At 37.3% G+C, this 18,510-nt stretch overlaps 1 protein-coding gene across 3 annotated transcripts in view; it reads left to right on the forward strand.

Annotated features, from left to right (window-relative positions):
• The window catches only part of ZRANB3 (zinc finger, RAN-binding domain containing 3), a 338,584-nt gene that overhangs the window by 256,696 nt on the left and 63,378 nt on the right, over positions 1-18,510 (forward strand). For all 3 annotated transcript variants that reach the window (XM_011970281.1, XM_011970284.1, XM_011970283.1), the window contains exons 9-12: positions 8,414-8,533; positions 11,471-11,590; positions 14,135-14,314; positions 17,431-17,583. In XM_011970281.1, the coding sequence (XP_011825671.1) occupies positions 8,414-8,533; positions 11,471-11,590; positions 14,135-14,314; positions 17,431-17,583 (573 nt within the window). The remainder of the gene's footprint in view (positions 1-8,413; positions 8,534-11,470; positions 11,591-14,134; positions 14,315-17,430; positions 17,584-18,510) is intronic.

Raw genomic sequence — 18,510 nt, forward strand, 5'->3', positions numbered from 1 at the left:
AAAAAAAAAAAAAAAAGAAGAAATAACCTCTCTTGTTACAAAAGGAAAGGAAGTGAGGATGAGTAAAGTAAGGAAAGGTAACAGAATTCTCAGATGTGATTCTATTTTCTTTGGGCAAGGGGTGGTTTGAGAGCTGGGAGTCATAGGTTGTGATGTTGAAATAGTTTTTGCAGTTTACTGGAGAAATATGCTAATAATAGGAGCTAATACTTTGTAATGTCCACTATGTGCCAAGCACTAATCCAAACATATTTCATGGACTAACTTATTTAATTTTCACCACAACCCTATGCAGTATAGGTACTTTTATCTTCTTTTATAGATGAGAAAATTAAACCACAGAGATTAAGTGACTCTCAATGTCTCTCACATTGTAAATGATGGAGCTAGTATTCAAACCCAGACTGTCTGGCTCCAGAGTCCATGTGCTTAGCCATCATTCTACAAGGATAACTAAATAGACATAATATTTGTTAATGACCCTGGATTAATGTGTTACCTATTTTTCTATTAGTGATTTTTTTAAGGGTCAGAGTCTTGCTCTGTTGTCCAGGCTGCAGTGCAGTGGTGTGATAGTGGCTCACTGCATCCTCTAACTTCCAGGCTCAAGCTGTCCTCCCACCACAGCCTAATGACTAGCTGGGACTACAGGCATGAGCCATCATGCCTGGCTCCCTATTAGTGATTTTTCAACATCCCTGAATAGGCATGGAAAAGATGCAGACTTTAAAGTCTGTACATTCTGTGTGTTTTGATTTTTAACACCCAAATAAGGTTTATTCATGAACAAATAAATAAATAAACCTCACCAAATAAGGTTTATTCTGTACTTATTGCCATGACTAGTGGATGGAGTTTAAAAATAAATCAAGAATGTTTTTAATAATTGAATTCAGTTTTAAAAGAATTAGATTAGCTGTTTTGTTTGTTTGAGACAGGGCCTCACTCTATCACCCAGGCTGAAGTGCAGTGGCACAATCACAGCTCACTGCAGCCTCAACCTCCCAGGCTCAAGCAGTCCTTCTGCCCCAGCCTCCCAAGTAGCTGGGAGTACAGACAGGCACATGCCACCACACCCGGCTAATTTTTAAATTTTTTGTAGATACAGGCTCCCACTATGTTGCCCAGGCTGGTCTCAAACTCCTGGGCTTGAGCAGTCCTCCTGCCCCAGCCTCCCAAAGTGCTGGGATTGTAGCCATGTGTCGCTGTGTCAGGCCTAGATTAGCTGTTTTGATCAATGACTTTTATGATCAAACTTCCACGAAAATAACTTTCTTAAAGTTCATAATAGTATTGGCTTTACTTTGTCAAAATTTGGGTGAATTTTGGGTAAATGGAATTATGTCATTCTTAGGAATGCTGTCTCATGTATCCTTGCCAAGTTGATTGATTGATTGATTGATTGATTGACAATGATTGCTTTATTATAACTTGTTCTAAAAACCTTATGGAAAGATTTAGGATCCCAGGGTTTTTTTGTAAAATTATGTTGGTTAAGATATTAAATTGGAATTACCTTTTTCACAGGGTATTGTATCCCATCTACCCTTCAGTGTGCTGCTTGTGGAACTCCATCAGTGTCAAAAGATTAAATGTATTAGAGGTATTAGATTTGTATTTGCAGATATATTTATAAGGAAGTAAAACATTCTTTGAGATAAGAAAATAATACTTTTGATAGTTCACTGGAACCATCTTTTGAAGTGAAATTATTGTTTCTTTGGGAAAATTTGGGCATGAGGCTCTGTAAAAATGTTCAAAGCCCTGACATTATGGTATGGAAACTGCTAGTCTTCTCCTGAAGGCTGTCTCCTACCAGATTTCAAAATGTTTACTAACAGATTTGAAAATGTTTTTTCAGGCTGATGAAAAAGTTTCTAAATTAAAAACTATCGGCAAAGGGGGAAGGGATACTGGAAGACAATGTCTAGCCTTCCTTTTGTGGTGAGCTGCAGAAGCTAGGCAAGGAGTAAATAAACAATGCATATTCTCTTTTACTTTGGTACTTGCCTCTGCTTATTTAAGATAATTTTAAAGGATAGAAAGTAAATCAACTATCACAAAAGAAATAAGTTATTAAGGAACAGTATAAGGTGAGGTAGATAAATGAATAAAAATAAGAGAGTATATCAACTGATGAATGGATAAATAAAATGCATATATATTCATACAGTGGAATATTATTTGACATTAAAAAATAAATGAAGTGCTGATGTATGCTACAACATGGATTGGAAACCATTACACTAAGTTAAAGAAGCTGTCTCAGAAAACACATATATGATTCCATTTATATGGAATGTCCAACAGAGTCAAATCCATAGAGACAGAAAGTTAATTAGTGTTCACCTAGAGCTGAAATGATGGGGAGCTGGGGTATGACAGCTGAGAGGTAAAGGAATTCTTTTTAGGGTAATGAAAAGGTCCTAACATTGTTAGGTTGTGATTGTTGTGATGATACACAATTCTGCAAATGTACTAAAAGCCATTGAATTGTACACTTAAAAGAGTGAATTTTATGGCATGGGAATTATATCACAATGAAGCTATTTTTTAAAAAAGAGAGAGAACCTAGGTTCTTCTGTCTTTTGTTGTCTGACCCAGTTCGCTGCTTGCCCTCAACAGCTCCTGTTATAGCCCCAAGATGACCGCTGCATTCCAGGATATCAGATATGAAGTGCAGCCCATAATGTCTAAAGCAAGGAAAAGTGTTCCTAAGAGTGCGTTTGTCAGGGAGGATGTTTTTTTGAAACCCCCAGCAGACTCCTTAGGTGTCATATTAGTCAGAATCATTTGCAGGGGAAATGAAAATGCTAGGTTTGCTTAGACCAATCACAATTCACCTGTGACTAAGAAGACATTAAAAGAGCTTTAAAAAAAAAAGAGTTTAAAAGGTCATGCGATATCTGAACAAAACTGTCATTTGACTGGGTTCTGAGGACTTCAGGACTTAAAGGGAAGCTTTCTTTGTGCTCACACTCTCTTAGCTGTAAGTTATAGCTGTTAAAGAAAAGATTATTCTGACTTGTTAAAACAGTAGGGAAGACTACTCAAGACTATTGCAGTATAGAGGTCAACTGTTTTGCAATAGGCGAGAGAGGTTGAGCTCAATTCCAAATAAAAGGACAAGTAGAGGTTTATAGCCAGCAAGTAGGTTGAGAGAGTTGATGAATGGAAAATTACTAAGAGGAGACCTGAAGGAGATTCTTGCTAAAGACAGGCCAAGGCTTTATACATCCAAAAGTGCGGAATGAGGAACTAGATCCAATATCGAGAGTGGGGGGATTTTCACTGAAATGACTTAGTAGGGTTCTTACAAGACTGGGCTATGCAGGCCTGGCAAGGATAGGATGGACACAGAAGACCAAGGTGAAGGCTTAGTTGCGCAGAGGGCTCAGGAGAGCCTAACTAAAGTTAGATCAAAGGAGAGTCTTTGTCATAGTTCAGTTTTGATGTTTTTGTCTTTCTTTTTTTTCTTTCTTTTTATTTGTTTAAAAGCCAACAATTTGAAATCAAATAACTTTTATCAGTTCTTCAGTGCAATATAGATTTTTCTTTAACTACTTTTACCTCAGAAAGTAAGATGTGTACCTCTTCACTGAAAACAAAATGAATATTCTCTTTATTGTTGTATTTTATTTTATTTTATTTTATTTATTTATTTTGAGATGGAGATTTGCTCTTGTTGCTCAGGCTGGAGTGCAATGGTGCAATCTCAGGTCACCACAACCTCTACCTCCCGGGCTCAAACGGTTCTCCCGCCTCAGCCTCCCGAGTAGCTGGACCACAGGCATGTGCCATCACGCCTGGCTAATTTTATATTTTCAGTAGAGACAGGGTTTCTCCATGTTGGTCAGGCTGGTCCCTAACTCCAGACCTCAGGTGATCCTCCCACCTCGGCCTCCCAAAGTGCTGGGATTACAGGCGTGAGCAACCGCACCTGGCCTGCATTTTTTTAAATAAGATATAATGTATAGTTAATTACTTAAATTAGACCTTCGACTAACAGGCTTATTACTAACAGATCAATTCTAGTAAAATAAAATAGAGTTTTGAACACATGCATTTTCTGCAACTTCTGTGAAACCTGAACCGGCATAACCAAGACGTTAATTATTATGAGAACCTGCCATTCCACATACTATGTGCTTAAGATCGTTTGGAAGCAAATTCCTGTTCAGATAATTTCAAATCTGACAATGCAGTGATAGTTTTTATTAGGATAACATCAAAATAGTTAAAATGCATGCATAGTACATTTTAAAATGAAAATCTGTGTAATCCCCAGCTTAAGAACCTAAGAGAATCCCAAAAGTTCATTTGTAACTTTTGATGTTTTGCTATACTAAACACATTTTGTCCTAAAAAGCAGTATCACAAATGATGGTTAAGTTGCTTTGTTAGTCCTAAGAGCCTATTTAGCCAGTTATGTAATTGAGCTTTATAATAATGTTAGGAACCATAAACCTTTTTGAAGCACTAGTGGAAAGGAGTGGGAAAAGGGGGCTTGAACTTTGGCATCAGCATCTCTGGTCATGATGGAAGCAGGTGATATCAGTGGAGGAGACTCTAACAAAAATTGCTCACTTGGGAAGAGGAGGGGAATCCATCTGAGACTGGAGGTTTAGCAATTATATAGTTTGTAAATCTGGACTGGATAGTAATGAATGTACCTTAAAAGTACTCCATCTTGACATGTACATTTTGAAAGGCTTATCACAGTAAATATAGCTCTTTAGGCAAACATGCACTTTATTAAAATGGTTCAGTTGCCATGACAACATATCCGGAATTTATAGCTCCTTGTTTTGACAGTACTTCATTTCCACTTTCCAAGGCACTGAAATCCAAGGCTAAAGTTCTTAACAGCCCCTTCTCTCATTGTATGATGAATTTCTGTGGTTTAGAAAACTTAGACATGCAAAATGTCATTTGCAGAATCTGTCATGTGACTTTATAGTCATATATATGAATTTTAAGTAGGTATTTTTCAGTTTCGAAATGCCTTCTTTATAATTTTTTATTACCAAACCTACATAGTATCATAGTTCAATGACCAGAGATCCAAAAAATAACAGTCCTCTAACCTTATTTCCCAAAGGCAACAACCTTCTTTTCTTTCAGCTGATTTTTTTTTTTTTTTTAGTATTTACTTCAAATCCCTCAACACCATACTTATATTGCTGCTTGGTTTGTATTACTATTTGCTTTGTAATTTTAGCTGTCATCAGTTGCCTTCTTAATACGGAAGATAAAATTTTAGCCCTGTCTGTTTTTTCCATCCTTCCATGAAAGTGATAATCATAGTTTTACTGATTTTATAGCAACTTATTACCAATTTTGGCTTGATCAGTATGCACCATGTTTATTATTAGAACCATATTTACAACATTTACAGGTGAAATATATGCTATGGATATGTTTTCTTCCACAATTCATTTTATTTTCTTTGGCATTAATAATTATAAACGTTTTTATTTTCTTCTTTTATTAGTTTTCTGTGTAGTTGTCACTAATTCATCCTCAAAGTTTCCCCTAGTTATTTAACCTCCTCCCATTATCTTTAAACATTAAGCATTGTATTAATCTCATCTTCTTAAAGAAATTTCCCCTGGTTCCTTCTGATTAGCTCCAGTCTGAACTGTTACTCTTTAGGCCTGCTGCAGAGCTCTCATCCTAGAGATTTTCACCTCTTTCCTTTATATTATTTTCTTTCTTTGTTTACTTCCTTGTTTTGTTGGAGGATTTTCTCCAGTAGCCTCCCAAGAAATGGTATATTGGAAGCAAATTATTTGCATTCCTTGTGTATTTGAAAATATTATTATTCTATCTGATTTTTAATTAGGTGGATATAAAATTTAGGGAAATCATTTTCTCTCATTTCTGGTATTGGTATTGAGAAATCCAATACAGTTCAGAATTGTTACTCTATTTTGATTCTATGAAATCTTTTCTTCCCTTTCTGGAAGCTTATAGAATCATTTCTGTGTCCCAGTGTTCTAAAATTTCTTGATAATGAGCCTCGTTCTGGGTCTGTTTTCATTCATTGTGAAAGACACGAAGTGGGTCTTTTCCATTTTTCATTTTGGAAACTCATGCCCTTCAGTTATGTAGAACTTTATTTCTTTGATTATTTTTGTTGGTTTTTTTTCTCTGTTTGTTTTCTGAGACTTTTATTATGCCTATATTTTCATACATTGCCCTCATGACCTGATCCCCTAATTATTTTATATTTTTTTTTTTTTTTTTTTTGAGACAGAGTCTCATTCTGTTGCCCAGGCTGGAGAGCAGTGACGTAATCTCGGCTCACTGCAACCTCCACCTCCCAGGTTCAAGCGATTCTCCTGCCTTGGCCTCCCGAGTAGCTGGGATTACAGGCGCGTGCCAACACGTCTGGCTAATTTTTGTATTTTTGGTAGAGATGGGGTTTCACCATGTTGGCCAGGCTGGTCTTGAACTCCTGACCTTGAGTGATCCGCCCGCCTCGGCCTCCCAAAGTGCTGGGATTACAGGCATGAACCACCATGCCTGGCCTATATATTTTCTGTCCACTTTCTGGGAGATTTCCTTAGCTTAGTAACCAATGAATTATCCATTTCTGCTATTATATTTTTCATTTCTGAGAGTACTTTTTTCTCCTCTTTATATCTCTCTCTCTCTTTTTTTTTTTTCCTGGAAAATGGTCTTGTTTTATAAATGCAATCTCTTCCAGTTTTCTTAGCTCTGTATATTTGATCTGTTCATACATGTTGCTTTCTACAAATATCTATTGATCTTTGGTTGGTTGCTTATATTTACAAGAAAGACACTAACCACTGACTAGAAGCTCTGCACATGTATATGATTTATAGACTATGGCCTTCAATAAAGGGTGTTCTGAATGGGATGTCTCCTTGGGAAACCCCTGATAGCAGTATCTTTAGTTTTTTCTCTTGGCTGGTCAGATTCCTTAGAAAAGAATCACTTTATATGATTCTGCTCTCTTGCCTGAAGGACATAAGCCTGTTTCTGTTTTGGGAAGTATAGGGGTAAGAAGGCTGGGAGAGAGGGGCAGATCTCAGCATTTATTTTGTAACTTTCATGTAATCCCCATGAATTTTGTAGGATATACTTATCATCAATATAGGATTCCTCCATCCAAATACCCTCTATTTTATCCACTCCAGAGAATAAGTCTGTAGTTTTCTACCAGAATGGTTATAGTAGTTACTTATTGTATGGCATAGGTAGAGAGAAGGTAAATAGCAGTATTGTACATAATCAACTACTTAAACATTATTTCAGCAGGTCCTTCTAGCCACACCTGTCCCCATTCCAGAGGTGTCATTTTCTGAACCTTTTTAGATGACTGCAGCATAAATCAAGTGCTTCTCCAGTTTCCATAGCCAGTTTAGGATCTGTGAGATTGGTTAATCAGTTGTCAGTCATTATGTACTTCTTAGCTTCCAAAGTTTTGTTGCTATTGACTTTTCTCCAGTTCTCTTTGTCCCTCTACACTTAGATATCTTTTAAACATAGCATTGAGATGGAGCAGAAGTTAAGTGTGGTCAGCCTGGTATCTTTTTCCAAAAGTTGTAAATAACCAGATTTTTTAAAGTTAAAAGATACATATATTCATATTTTAAACTTAATTCATGCGATCCTCTTTAATTCCTATTTATTTCATACCAAATTGATTTTTCACTCTTACTAAGTAACTTGGCCTCAAGTTACCTATTAATCTGAACTTTTTAAATTTTCTTCCTTCTACCTCACAATTGTTCTATATGTCCCCCTGTTCTCTCAGACCTCACTACTGTTGTCTTCATCCCATCACTCCAGCCTCTTCTGGAACCTTCTCCATCCCAGAGATACGCTAAATGACCTCATTTCCATTTATCTTAATCTGTGTGCTCCTTGAACTGCCTATTTGTAAGTCTACCTAAGTTTCTTAAGTAAAAAACAAAAACAAAAACAAAACAACTTTCCTTAAACCTTACTCTTTTCAGTCTTCCCCTTAAAAAAAAAAAAAAGTGCTCTTCATCTGATTTTTTTGCTCTCTATTTTCTCCTTAACTCTGTCCTACTTAGTCTTATATGTAAACTTTTTTGAAAATCACCTTCTAAACAAAACTGCCAACTCCTTCTTGATCATAGCCTACTTGACTACCTCCTTTCCGTTGAAACCCATTGTTGTGTTGTTTTTTAATTCTTCTAATTCTTGTCTTCTTCTCGTTTAACTGCTCAGGTTTTTCCCTTCTTGTCCCTCTTCTTCAACATTTTCCTTATATGTGGGCTTCTACTTCCTTAGGCTACCTAGAGAACAGTGCAGCTAAAAGTTCATATTTACTGATTTTCAAGCCGCTTTATTAAAAGTGACAAATTTTAAATAATCACTTTTATGACACTAATAAGGTTTACCTTTTAATATTTAGGCAGGTGCTGTAAAGGATTATATTAAGATGATGCTTCAGAATGATTCACTTAAATTTCTGGTTTTTGCTCACCATTTAAGCATGCTCCAAGCTTGCACAGAAGCAGTCATCGAAAATAAGGTATGTTGCTATTTTTTAATTAAATACTTTTTAGAATGCATATTTTTACTATACTAAACTTCAGTTGTAGTCTCATAATTGAGGAGTTTTTTGTCTTCTTTAGATGATGGTATATAAATTATTACACATTTTTCTTGAAAATTATATTAGTATTATATGTGATATACTATTAAATTTTCTCTTTTCTTAACTGATCTCATAATTTTCCACTGACCAAATTATCTGGATTGGTTAAAAATATGCTGCCATGATAGGCTATAATGTGAATTTCATTTTTGTTCCTGGATATACCATTTTAGAGTGGCGTAGGTGGTTAAACGTTAGACTTTCTATTTACCTGCATGGTGGCCTTTGAATGTGGGTGACATAGAGAGAAAAGAAAGAATGAATTTGGCCAATGTTAGTACCCAACTGCAGTCATACCATTTAAACTTCCAGGCAGTGTATGGAAAATGATTACTAAAATTTAGTATAGATGTATTTGAAACATATGGCCTAAGTAATTTATCAGGTTAGCTCCATCAAGCCATGTGGCTTTACTGCATCTTCTTAGGTCTACCTTGATTTCCAGTAGTCCACCAGTGAGTGGCAACATCTTCCTTTGTTTCTATCAAAGATAAAAACTTAGCATACATTGTTTAAACTTTAGTTAATATGTTCATTAATATTACCAAAGAAATACTTCTAGTATTTCCTCCATAGGAAGAGTTATAATAAAGTGCTGTACATTAAAAGGTACTTTCTCACTGATTATATAGTTTCTGAAAAACACCCTCTAAGAGTTAATTAACCTTAATATTTTTTAAATGATTGGGCAAGAAATTAGATTCTTAATATTTTTCTTATTCTGATTCCATTATACCTTAAAACTACTGGGATCGATTCGAAGTATGGTAGTCTTTTTTTCTTACATCCATTTTACTGATATGTTTAGAATCCCATTTAGCTTTACTAAGAGTTAAAAATGTAGATATAGGCCAGGTGTGGTGGCTCACACCTGTAATCCCAGCACTTTGGGAGGCCGAGGGGAACGGATCACCTGAGGTCGGGAGTTCCAGACCAGCCTGACCAACATGGAGAAACCCCGTCTCTACTAAAAATACAGAATTAGCCGGGCGTGGTGGCACATGCCTGTAATCGCAGCTACTCGAGAGACTGAGGCAGGAGAATCGCTTGAACCTAGGAGGAGGCAGAGGTTGCAGTGAGCTGAAATCCCGCCACTGCACTCCAGCCTTGGCAATAAGAGCGAAACTTCTTCTCAAAAAGAAAAAAAAGATATTTATGGGGTTGGAGGTGAATTTTTCCCCAACTCTCCCTACCCTGACAATGTATTTTCTTTAGAAAGACCCTCAGAGGATTTTATAATCTTCCTTAATGGCTATTAAATGGTTCATTGGTCAACGTATACTTGCTCTTTGAGGACAGAACATTAATACGGGACATTCTCTTTAATAATTAACTTGGATATTCCCTTATAAAAGTGAATATTCATATGTTCCAACTATTTAAGGCTACATTTTCTATAGCAGTACATATATGAATAAGGTTTTTTGAAATTTAGGAATATTTTTAGAAGTTGGATAATGACTTCTTTTTCTAACACATAGTGATAACCCCCTTTTCTCAACTCAAATCATTCTTAAAGACAGCAATGTTCAGTTTAACACTTAATGTTTCCCTACATTTTTATTTATTTATTTATTTATTTTATTTATTTATTTTTGAGACGGAGTCTCGCTCTGTCGCGCAGGCTGGAGTGCAGTGGCGCGATCTCGGCTCACTGCAAGCTCCGCCTCCCAGGTTTACGCCATTCTCCTGCCTCAGCCTCCTGAGTAGCTGAGACTACAGGCGCCCGCCACCGCGCCGGGCTAATTTTTTTTTTTTTTTTCCCTTGTATTTTTAGTAGAGACGGGGTTTCACCATGGTCTCGATCTCCTGACCTTGTGATCCGCCCGCCTCGGCCTCCCAAAATGCTGGGATTACAGGCGTGAGCCACCGCGCCCGGCCTGTTTCCCTGCTTTTTAAAAATGTGTGTGGTTGCATCAGTGCCCCACCTCACTGGAGATGACCGTATCACATATTTCTTTTAAGTTTAATAACGTGTAAAACCAGAATTCAAACGATAGATTAAAAACTCTGTTTTCTGGCTGGGCACAACGAGGCGGGCGGATCACGAGGTCAGGAGATGGAGACCATCCTGGCTAACACTGTGAAACCCCGTCTCTACTAAAAATACAAAAAATTAGACACGCATGGTGGCAGGCGCCTGTAATCCCAGCTGCTCGGGAGGCTGAGGCAGGAGAATGGTGTGAACCCGGGAGGTGGAGCTTGCAGTGAGCAGAGATCACGCCACTATACTCCAGCCTGGGCGACAGAGCAAGACTCCGTCTCAAAAAAATAAAAAAATAAATAAAGCTCTATTTTCCCAGTTAATATTTGAGATATTTCAGAAATAAATGTACTACTCTTCATGAATCCATAATTTGTGGGCAGAATCATCTTTCTCTTTTCTCACGTCTGGCTTTATTTTCACTTTAGAATTAGTGATCTTAAAACTTTAGAGTTAGTCTGATCCATGGTTTAAAGTTGCATGTCAATTTACGTAGAATTTTACTGAAGACAGCATTAGCTTAATTCATAAAAGATATGTGGAGCTTCAGCTATATACAAGGCATTGCCCTTGGCATTGATGGGATAAAGATGAATTAGACATAGACTCTACCCTCAAGTAGCTTAAAAGATTAAAAAAATAAGAAATTGTTATAAGAAGCTATTAAAAAACTTGGTAAGATTCTTCTTGTATAACATTTACCAATCTGTCATCTTAACCAAGTTCCATTTTGTTATGTGACCGTAAAAATAAGCTGTAAAATATATAAAATGAGATGGGTTCATAGGGGTTTGTCCTAATTTTGCCGTTTCCCTTGTTGATGCTAGACTCGTTACATTAGGATAGATGGAGGTGTTTCATCTTCAGAAAGAATACATCTGGTTAATCAGTTTCAAAAGGATCCTGACACTCGTGTGGCTATCCTAAGCATTCAAGCTGCTGGCCAGGTAAGAAATTTTCAATGAAATGTCATTGAAATAAGAAAAAAGGCCATTCACTATAACTTTGGTTTATAAACTTATAATTTTCTATCTTGATGCCTTGTATAATAAATATTAATTCTTCTTCAGAGAGTTCCAGAAAGTATAATAGAAAGAGGCCTTGACGTCTTTGACACAGATCTCCTAAATTTTCAAGGAAAGTATGTCTTTGAAAGAATATACTTTCAAAGAAGAGTAAGAAGTGTATAGTTAATTTGATTGTAATCTTTTTGCGTGACCTTTTTTCCTTCCTTTGAATTTGTATAGGCTTTTCTCATACCTGTCTCATATCCAACCCCTCACTTACTTGATTAGGTTTGAAGGCAAGTAAACAGAAATTCAGATTAAGACTGACTTAAATACACAAAGTTTAATTCTCTTATGTAGACAGTCCAGGCCTAGCATGATGTTTGCACAAAGTCCTTAGGACCTACACCCCTTCTTGCTTTCTGCTTTACCACTCTTAGCAAGTATCTCTTATCTAAAAGGGCTGCTAGAGCTTCATCATATCTGCAGTTCAAGCAGCTGCCTGAAGAAAAGCACACTGCATCTCACTGTCTTGTAGTTAGTCCCACAACCACACCTAATTTCAAGGGAAGCTGGGAAGAGTATCCTTTTTTCCATGTAGCTCCGCTAAAAATTGGGTGTTATGTTACAAAGGGATAAGAGAAGGATAGATATTAGGGAAAGTAATGGCAGTCTCTGCCACAGTAGATAAGAGGGGATCTTCTGGACTGTTTTTCTGCTAACATTCTAAAATATTTTGTTGTAAATGTCTAAGCTAGGATATTTAACATAGGGAAAAGTAATTGAGCATACTGCTGTTCAACCAAGCTGATACATGCCAAAGATCTGCTTTTACCCAGCTAATTAAAATATATAAAGTTGTATACAGAGAGAAACTTTTATGAGGATGAAGCAGTTCCACAATTCACTGGGAGTTCTAACCAAAAGGACGGTTGTCTCAGTGCTTCCCTCACGTTCAGTTAACCTTCCAATAATCGGAGTTATTTATCTGTTAGACTATTCCAACCATAGAGAATATCATCAAAAAGGGCTTAGAATTAGAAATGAAGTACTTAGAGCTAGGGAGATGCTAAGTAGGAGAAAGCCAGACGGGAGAGTCTAGGACCTTTTGAAATTAATAATGTATGGGGCACTTACATTTTATTCAAAGCTATTTCTGAAGACCTTATATAAATCAAGACTCATATACTTTAGGACTGATATCTCCATAGGAATAAAGGAAAGTAGAAAGGTCTTTGTTCTTGGTACTGTGAATCTTACATTATAGTTTAGCAGCTGCTTAGAGTGGTATTGATCTTGCCAGCATATTTTCCCTTTATGCTTGTATAGTCAAATGATGCTTTTTATAAAATTAAAGATGTCTCTCTTTAAAAACTACTTTTTATTGTTTCTGCATTATTTCTAATATTCTGTGGCATTTTCAGTCCTAAATAGCAGCATAGTTTAATATGTGTCTCTGTATTTTTATTACCTCTAACTTCTTTTCAGAGACTGATTTTCAGTAAGTTTTTCAGCTTGAGAACTAGTACCACCATTTAATTAATGCTAGCATGATTTTGTTATGTGACATGAAAATATTTTAAGTGAAAATAACATACCAAAATAATAGCAGTCACAAAAGTCACTCACAGGAGTTTGGTGTGTGTGAACAACAAACAGCATTGATTAAATAATACTCTGAAAAAAATGGCAGATATTTCTGTTTACCACCTAATGTCATTTTACTGCTATATGGCTATAGCATAAGCATGTTTCACATTTCATTCAGCCTACCAACATTAAAGTCATGCATTTTTTGACACATTGTTTAGTTTGACACATTTTTTAGTTTGATGGTTTTGCATTATTTCATATATTGATTATAAAGCAAGACTTAGTTAATGTTTTTATGTCACACTGTTTGAAATTCATGAAAATGCAGTTGTACAGAAAATGCAATTGCATTGTATATATTGAGACATAGGCAGTAAATTTCAGCTCTTTGGAATATAACATGAGAAATATCACAGGAAGATAATGGTATAACCAGAGACATTTTTTTCTTACTTTATAACATGACAGTGTGAATTAAATGAAGAGGATGTAAATGCTGTCTGCCTAGTTGCTATAGATACCATATGTTGGAAATTGTATTCTCATTTATAAAGTATTTTATTAGATTTTCCAGTGGTAATGTGAATCCATTCATCATCAGAGAATAAAGTGATTTAGTTTATATACTTCCATCAAGCTGACTTTTGAAATTTTGAAATACCTTTCAAATGTGTTTTTTGTAGTTCACCTAGCTATGCTATGTTGCATTAAACATTTTTCATTTGCCTTTCATGAATTAAATCTTAATTTGGCCTAAAATAAACAACTAATTTGTTTTCAAGTCCTTCAGTGTTCTCCATTTAACATGTTCAGAAAGACTTTATTATATACGGCTGTATGTTACATTCTCAATTTATTTGCATCTCAATTTATTTGCTTTATTTCACTTAGGGATTAACATTTACTGCGGCAAGTCATGTTGTATTTGCTGAGTTGTATTGGGACCCTGGACATATAAAACAAGCAGAAGACCGAGCTCACAGAATTGGCCAGTGCAGTTCTGTGAATATTCACTACCTTATTGCAAATGGAACTCTAGACACCCTTATGTGGGGAATGTTGAATCGCAAGGTAAAGCTTGAATTTAAATCAAGTTAGCAGCTTACTTATTATTAACCATAGCCAACTGAGTTAAGAGGCTGAGTTTTAGTGTTTTCAGGCAAAGGATACTTAAGTACATCAAGATGATGATAATAATAGAGACCAAGTTAAGAAAAGGCTTCAATAGTAGTACCTTGCCTGCTCTCCTCTGTAATAAGAGAGGCATGAATTTCCACATATTCCTGTTATCTTCTAAGCCCTTCTACTACATTAGAGGGACAATGATGGGGTTGGCTAGCAAGGAAACATAATGTCGCGCCATTGCACTCCAGCCTGGGCAAGACTGTGTCTCAAAAAAAAAAAAAGGATTAGATGATTTCTGGATTAGTTTGTTTGGGCAGCCATAACAAAGTACCATAGATTGGGTAGTTTATAAATAATAGAAATTTATTTCTCACACTTCTGGAGGCTAGAAGTCTGAGATTAGGATGCCAGTGTGGTTGAGTTCTGGTGAGGGCCCTCTTCCAAGTTGCTGACTACTGCTTTCCCATTGTGGAAAGAGGTCAAGAAAGCTCTTTGGGGTCTCTTTTATAGGGGACTAAGCCCATTCATGAGGGCTCCACCTTCATGACCTAATCACCTCCCAAAAGCCCCACATCTGAACACCACCAACATTGGGAGTTAGAATTTTAACATCTGAATTTGGGGGGGATACAAGCATTCAGCCCATAGCACTGTTTTTCAATTAAGTGTTTTTAAAGCACTGAATATAGATATTCAAAATGGCCAATCATATGTTGGTTAAGTTTCAAAGCATATAAATATTAGAATAAAAGTTTTTATGAAGAAAGTGAATAGTATAACTTCTCAAGTTAGACTTTTTCTCATTAAGCATGGAACCATTGACTGGGTAATGGGTTATAATTTTGGATAATTATTGCTATGGTGTGAATGTTCATTCCCTCTAAAACTTACTTTGAAACTTAATCCCCACTGTGGCAGTATTGAGAGGTAGGCCATTAAGAGGTGATTGGCCTTCTTTCCCACCCTCTTCTAAAAAAAAGAAAAAAAGGTGATTGGGTCATGAGGGCTCTGCCCTCATGAATGGATTAATCCATTCATGGATTGAGGGATTAATGGGTTATCATAAGAGTGGGCCCGGTGGCTTTATTGGAAGAGGAAGAGAGACCTAAGCTAGCACCACTCAGCCCCCTCCCCATAAGATGGCCTGTGCTGTCTCAGAACTCTGCAGGTACCCACCAGCAAGAAGCCTTCACCAGATGTGGCCCCTCAACCTTAACTTCTCAGCTTCCATAAGAAATAAGTTCATTTTCTTTATATATTACACAATTTCAGATATTCTGTTATAAGCAAAAGAAAACATACTAGATGTCAATGAAGAGTCAAACTGTAAAATATTTTAAGAGATTTACTCTGAGCCAAATATGAGTGACAGTGGCTCATGACACAGCCCCAGGAGATTCTGAGAACTTGTGCCATAGGTGGTTGGGCTACAGCTTGGTTTTATGCAAGGTGGGGTGGAGGGAGGCATTGGTTCCAGATCATAGGTGGATTCAAAGATTTTCTGGTTGGCAGTTGATTGAAAGAGTTTATCTGAAGACTTGGAATACCTGGGTTAAGATAAGGAGTTGTGGAGACCAAGGTTCTTCTTAGGCAGATGAAGCATGCAGGTAGCAGGCTTCAGACAGAACAGATTGTAAATATTTCTTTTTTTTTTTTTTTTTTTTTTGAGACGGAGACTCGCCCTGTCGCCCAGGCTGGAGTGCAGTGGCGCGATCTCCACTCACTGCAAGCTCCGCCTCCCGGGTTCAAGCCATTCTCCTGCCTCAGCCTCCAGTATAGCTGGGACTACAGGCGCCCGCCACCGCGCCCGGCTAATTTTTGTATTTTTTTAGTAGAGACGGGGTTTCACTGTGTTAGCCAGGATGGTCTCGATCTCCTGACCTCGTGATCCGCCCGTCTCGGCCTCCCAAAGTGCTGGGATTACAGGCGTGAGCCACCGCGCCTGGCCACAATATTTCTTATTAGACTTTTTTTTTTTTTTGAGAGATGGAGTCTTACTCTGTCGCCTAGGCTGGAGTGCAGTAGCGTGATCTCAGCTCACTGCAACCTCTGCTTCCCGGGTTCAGACAATTCTCCTGCCTCAGCCTCCTGACCAGCTGGGACTACAGTTGCCCACCACCATGCCCAGCTGAGTTTTGTATTTTTAATAGAAATGGGGTTTCACCATATTGACCAGGCTGGTCTCAAACTCCTGACCTTGTGATCTGCCCACCTCAGCCTCCCAAAGTGCTGGGATTACAGGGATGAGCCACCACTCCTGGCCTCTTATTAGACTTTAAAAGGTGCCAGAATCCTTAGTTAATTCTCTCTGAGATCAGGATAAAGACCTGGAAAGGAACGGGGATTCTCTACAGAATGTAAATTTTCCCCACAAGAGAGAGCTCTGCAGAGCCATTTCATACAAAAGAAATATATTAGGGAGTAAAAGGTTTCCATTTGTTTTAGGGCCTGCTATCTGTCATGTTGGTGTCTTATTGCTACAAAGAATCTGTTTTGTCAGTCTTAAGATCTCTATTTTAATGTTAATGCTGGTCAGCTTTTTTGAGATGGAGTCTCACTCTGTCACACAGGAGTGCGGTAGCAGGATCTCAGCTTACTGCAACCTCCGCCTCCCGAGTTCAAGTGATTCTCCTGCCTTACCCTCCCAAGGAGCTGGCATCACAGGTGTCTGCCACCATGCCCGGCTAATTTTTCTATTTTTAGTAGAGATGGGATTTCACCATGTTGGGCAGGCTGGTCTCAAATTCCTGACCTCAGGTGATCAGCCCCCCTCGGCCTCCCAAAGTATTGGGATTACAGGCCTGAGCCACTGCGCCTGGCCTGTTTCAGGTTTACTTTAGAATGCTCTTTGCCAAGAGGAGGAATCCATTTAGTTGGTTGGGAGGCTTATAATTTTATTTTTGGTTTACAGAGATAATTATATTAATAAAGCCCATGCTATGTTGGAACAGTGAGATTTTCTTAGTGGGTAGCTTATGATTTAAATGCAAAATCAAGTTACTTAGTGAATTTCAGCTGTGAGGTGAACTGCTGAAAAATTCATTTACTTTTTCCTTTTGTAGGCTCAAGTTACAGGGAGCACACTGAATGGTAGGAAGGAAAAAATTCAGGCTGAGGAAGGTGATAAGGAAAAATGGGATTTCCTGCAGTTTGCTGAAGCTTGGACTCCAAATGACAGTTCTGAAGAGTTAAGGAAGGAAGCTTTGTTCACTCACGTAAGATTATATGCCTTACTCTTTTTTATTTTTATTTTTTTAGTATCCTGAAACCATAACTTTGTATGTGTGGTTTTAAATAGCAACTCTTAATTATTTATGGTATTGAAAAGAGACTTCACATAAAACTGGAACCCCCTTAGAACCAAAAATTAACATTATTTTCCAACAGTTTTCGTACTTACTGTTCAGCTCCTCAGATAAACTGAATAAAATTCACAGTTCAGAAGAAAATATAGGAGGCTATCTTTATGACACTGAGAATAGGGAAGCATATATTAAATGTGCCTTAAAACGTGCAAATAATAAAGAAAAAGATTCAGATATTTGAGTATATCGAAATCAAAGGTTTTGTTATACAAAATGTCCTGTATATAAGTCACACACTCAGTAAAGATATTTGCATTACAGTGTCCAAAGTATTTGAAGAATTTATACAACTCAATTAGTAAAGCATAAACAAGTCAACAGAAAAATAGGCAAAGAGCTGGGCATGGTGGCTGATACCTGTAATCCCAGCATTTTGGGTGGCTGGGGCAGGCAGATCACCTGAGGTCAGGAGTTTGAGACTAGCCTGGTCAACACGGTGAAACCCTGTCTCTACTAAAAATACAAAAATTAGCTGGTTGTGTTGGTGCACACCTGTAATCCCAGCTACTTGAGAGGCTGAGGCACAGAAATCGCTTGAACCACCTGAACCAGGAAGGCAGAGGTTCCCATGAGCTGAGATTGTATTGCTACACTCCAGGCTGGGCAACAGAGTGAGACTGTGTCTCTGTCTCAAAAATAAAAAAAAGAAAGAAGAAAAAAAAGAAAAATAGGCAAAGAATATGAGCATCAGAGGATACCTGAATAGCCAATAAACATGAAAAGAAGCTCTACCTCACTAAAATAAGGCAAATTGTAAAGATAATTTTCCTCTTTACT

Source organism: Mandrillus leucophaeus, unplaced genomic scaffold (assembly GCF_000951045.1).
Source record: "Mandrillus leucophaeus isolate KB7577 unplaced genomic scaffold, Mleu.le_1.0 Scaffold94, whole genome shotgun sequence".
Classification (NCBI taxonomy): domain Eukaryota; kingdom Metazoa; phylum Chordata; class Mammalia; order Primates; family Cercopithecidae; genus Mandrillus; species Mandrillus leucophaeus.